This window comes from Brassica napus, chromosome A7 (genome assembly GCF_020379485.1).
Source record: "Brassica napus cultivar Da-Ae chromosome A7, Da-Ae, whole genome shotgun sequence".
Taxonomy (NCBI): domain Eukaryota; kingdom Viridiplantae; phylum Streptophyta; class Magnoliopsida; order Brassicales; family Brassicaceae; genus Brassica; species Brassica napus.
Genome location: NC_063440.1, coordinates 20,846,866 through 20,849,961, shown reverse-complemented (window position 1 = coordinate 20,849,961; position 3,096 = coordinate 20,846,866). Strand labels below are relative to the sequence as shown.

At 36.4% G+C, this 3,096-nt stretch overlaps 1 protein-coding gene and 1 long non-coding RNA gene across 3 annotated transcripts; one reads left to right on the top strand and one right to left on the bottom strand.

Annotated features, from left to right (window-relative positions):
• On the bottom strand, nucleotides 1-857 carry LOC125576255. Its single transcript, XR_007314686.1, has 2 exons — nucleotides 464-857; nucleotides 1-375 (listed from the first exon to the last, which is right to left on the bottom strand). It is a non-coding gene; the product is annotated as an uncharacterized LOC125576255 (long non-coding RNA).
• Nucleotides 316-2,856, top strand: LOC106353767 (transcription factor bHLH96). Of its 2 annotated transcripts, none has more exons than XM_048735827.1 (3): nucleotides 316-1,049; nucleotides 1,530-1,934; nucleotides 2,431-2,856. In XM_048735827.1, exons 1-3 carry the CDS (start codon nucleotides 576-578, stop codon nucleotides 2,446-2,448), a joined length of 897 nt encoding a protein of 298 aa, XP_048591784.1. In that variant the 5' UTR covers nucleotides 316-575; the 3' UTR covers nucleotides 2,449-2,856. The 2 variants fall into 2 exon arrangements, with proteins under 2 accessions (XP_048591784.1, XP_013649017.2); XM_013793563.3 differs by having other exon boundaries at nucleotides 317-1,049; nucleotides 2,651-2,856.
• Nucleotides 2,857-3,096: the final 240 nt, after the last annotated feature.

Here is a 3,096-nt window from a genome sequence, read left to right as displayed (position 1 = left end):
TACGGCAAAAAACATTAATTCATAGCAACGTATAAAGTTTGAGACTGCAACTTGTTATAGTTCTCTCTCCTGGAACATGAGTGTAACTAGACGAAACCCAAAGCCTGCAAAAACACGCAGAATCTTTTCTTTGGTTTTTAGACCGGTCTATAATCTCACGTGCAAAACAAACCATATAACACCTCTCTCTATATCTTATACTTTTCATAACTCAACTGGTTTGGATTTTCTTTGAGACTTATTCTGTTCTTTTTTAAATATATATATGTCAGCTTTATAAACCTCACAAGCTTCTTCTCTCTTCCATCGATCCAAACCACAACTTTGTTTGACCTTCTTGTATCTTTTCTCTCTTTCCTTTCTTCTTCAATTTTGCTGAGATTTTAGAGAAAAGTTTTCTATTAATTTATTTTTATTGTAGAGGTATAATATTACAAGTTTAATTTCCCTAGTGTGTCTTTACCTTTTGCCTTGTCTCCCTCACGAGACAAAAAAGAGAAAGACAAACACTTTCTGTCTTTCTTTTCTTCCTCTCTCTCTCTTGCTCCGACCCCTTTCAAAATTTGTAGCTAATTATGGCCTTAGAGGCTGTTGTTTACCCACAAGATCCATTCTCCTACATATCTTACAAAGATTATCAGTTTCACGACTTATACTTTCAACAAGAAGAAGATCGAGATCCACTAGAAACCAAGAACAACGTTAAGCTAGGGCAAGAACAAAGACAAGGGTTTGAGAGTATTTATTATAACGGCAACAGCGGAGATAACAATGATGATTATAACTACAACGATCACAAGGATCTTCAAAGGCCACGGGACGACCTTCCTTATGGATCTATCGTCGATACGGAGAACCAGCCTCCAACGTCTGTTTTAGCGACGGGAGAAGGGAGGAGAAAGAGGAGGAGGACGAAGAGTAGCAAGAACAAGGAAGAGATCGAGAACCAAAGGATGACTCACATCGCCGTCGAGAGAAACCGTCGGAAACAAATGAACGAGTACCTCGCCGTTCTCCGTTCTCTCATGCCACCTTCTTATGCTCAAAGGGTTAGTCTCTACACCAAACTATATTTGTATACGTGTGTGTGTATGAGCGCGTGAAATCTTTTCTTAACACGTGAAGAAAATAAAAGAAAAAGGCAAAAGCCTATGTTCTAGACTTCTAGTTTCATTTGGATATACATAGGCTATATGCATGTATAGTCTGTGTATGTTTAACAATAATTAACTTTGATAAAAATGATGAATGATTGAAAGCCGTTGTGTAAATACAACGAATGTCTTTATTGTTTTCATAATATCAAAAAAAGAAAAGATCATGTAGTCTATATAGATGAAGTTTTGGGTAGTAAAACTATGGGAGCATAAATAAAGTCTTGAACATCTTTGCACAAAAAAGGACTATATATATCATATATGCATGATAAAGTTGTGACATAATATTTAAATATTAAAGGTAGATTGTTTTTGAAAAAACCTTTTTGCAATTTCTATGGGCTTAAACCTATGGTTGGTGGTGGTTGAAAGGGAGATCAAGCGTCAGTAGTAGGCGGAGCCATTAACTACTTAAAGGAGCTTGAGCATCATTTACAATCAATGGATCCTACGGTAAGCACCCCTGCCACAAAACAGGCTGGTGACGGCGCCGGTGACCAGATGAACACGATTGCCGCCAGCTCATCTGGACCGTTCTCAGATTTCTTCGCATTTCCTCAATACTCGAGAAGGCCTTCCTCGTCGTCTGTGGCTGAGGGAACGGCGGAGATAGAGGTGACGATGGTGGAGAGCCATGCGAATGTGAAGATACTTGCGAAGAAGAGACCAAAACAGCTTCTTAAACTGGTGGCATCGATTCAGAGCCTAAGGCTTACTGTTCTTCATCTCAATGTTACCACTCGTGACGACTCCGTCCTCTATTCCATCAGTTTAAAGGTACATTTCTTATCTCACACTTTTTTTTTTCCCACTATTTATAGCTTCATAACCAAACTAGAGTTAGTGACATATCATATTTAAGGTTTTATATTTTGTTGGAAAGCCAAAATAAGGTGGTATTAGTGGATCACTAATATAATAACCGTTCTGGATTTTTTTTTTTTGGGAGTCAATGATTCATTGGTTCTTCCATCACAAAAGTTTTATTCATAATACTTATCTTTTTTACACATTTGATTTGTCTCTTATTTGTACGGCTTGTGGTTTAATTTGTCTGGGCCAAAACGGTTTTGAAGAACAATTTCGTATATTTCGTCTTTTACTTGGTTACTCAATTTCAATTATTGGGGAGTGTGGTCAAATTCATCAATTCTTATTTATTAAAAATACAAAACTTGAGTATCAAAATAATGATTCTTGTAAGAATCAGGGACCAGAAAGATGACATATGCCTATACATGTGTGTATGTGTGTACATGTGTACTTGTGGAAGTTTTGGTGGTCACAGTGACAGAGCTGTGGATGCACTGTGCACGGCAGAACGAAATGACGCCACTAGTTTCCGGACACATTCATAAGCCTCTTCCTCGAAATATATACATTTTCTTTTATTATTTTTTCACTTTACCTTTTTTAACTGTATCAACTCTTTTCATGTAATTTATACTTGAAGTTTACTTTAATTCTTTCTAATTGAAAATGGGTTGATTCAGGTTGAAGAAGGGAGCCAATTGAATACAGTGGAAGATATTGCAGCAGCTGTGAATCAAATCCTAAGGAGGATCGAAGAAGATTCATCCTTTAGCTAATATAGTTGAACTTTAGTATGACACATTTAGAGGAACTCTAAGTTTTCATGTGTTATCTTTTACTCGTTTCATATTAAAATAAAATAAAAATAAGTAACTTTTCATTGGTCTTTCCATATTTACTGCTTCACTTTTTCATGAATGATGATGCTTCATTTGTCCTTTCCTTTATAGCCTCTATTCAGTCCATCACTAAAATTTAGCATTTGCTTACCAAAACATGGCGAGTGTGTATAATTGTAATGGCAAGATGGTAAGCGACTGATTAGGAATTCTGTCTCGACTAAGCAGCAGGAGTTTTCGAAAATTAGATCTTATATAGTCTACTTACACTACAAAAAAATGAGTTA

Bases quoted from the DNA above. Each gene is read 5' to 3' on its own strand.
- LOC106353767 (XM_013793563.3), top strand. From the start codon at position 576: ATGGCCTTAGAGGCTGTTGTTTACCCACAAGATCCATTCTCCTACATA. The intron at 1,050-1,529 runs GTTAGTCTCTAC...GGTGGTTGAAAG, and splicing joins CACCTTCTTATGCTCAAAGG to GGAGATCAAGCGTCAGTAGT. The intron at 1,935-2,650 runs GTACATTTCTTA...GGGTTGATTCAG, and splicing joins TCTATTCCATCAGTTTAAAG to GTTGAAGAAGGGAGCCAATT.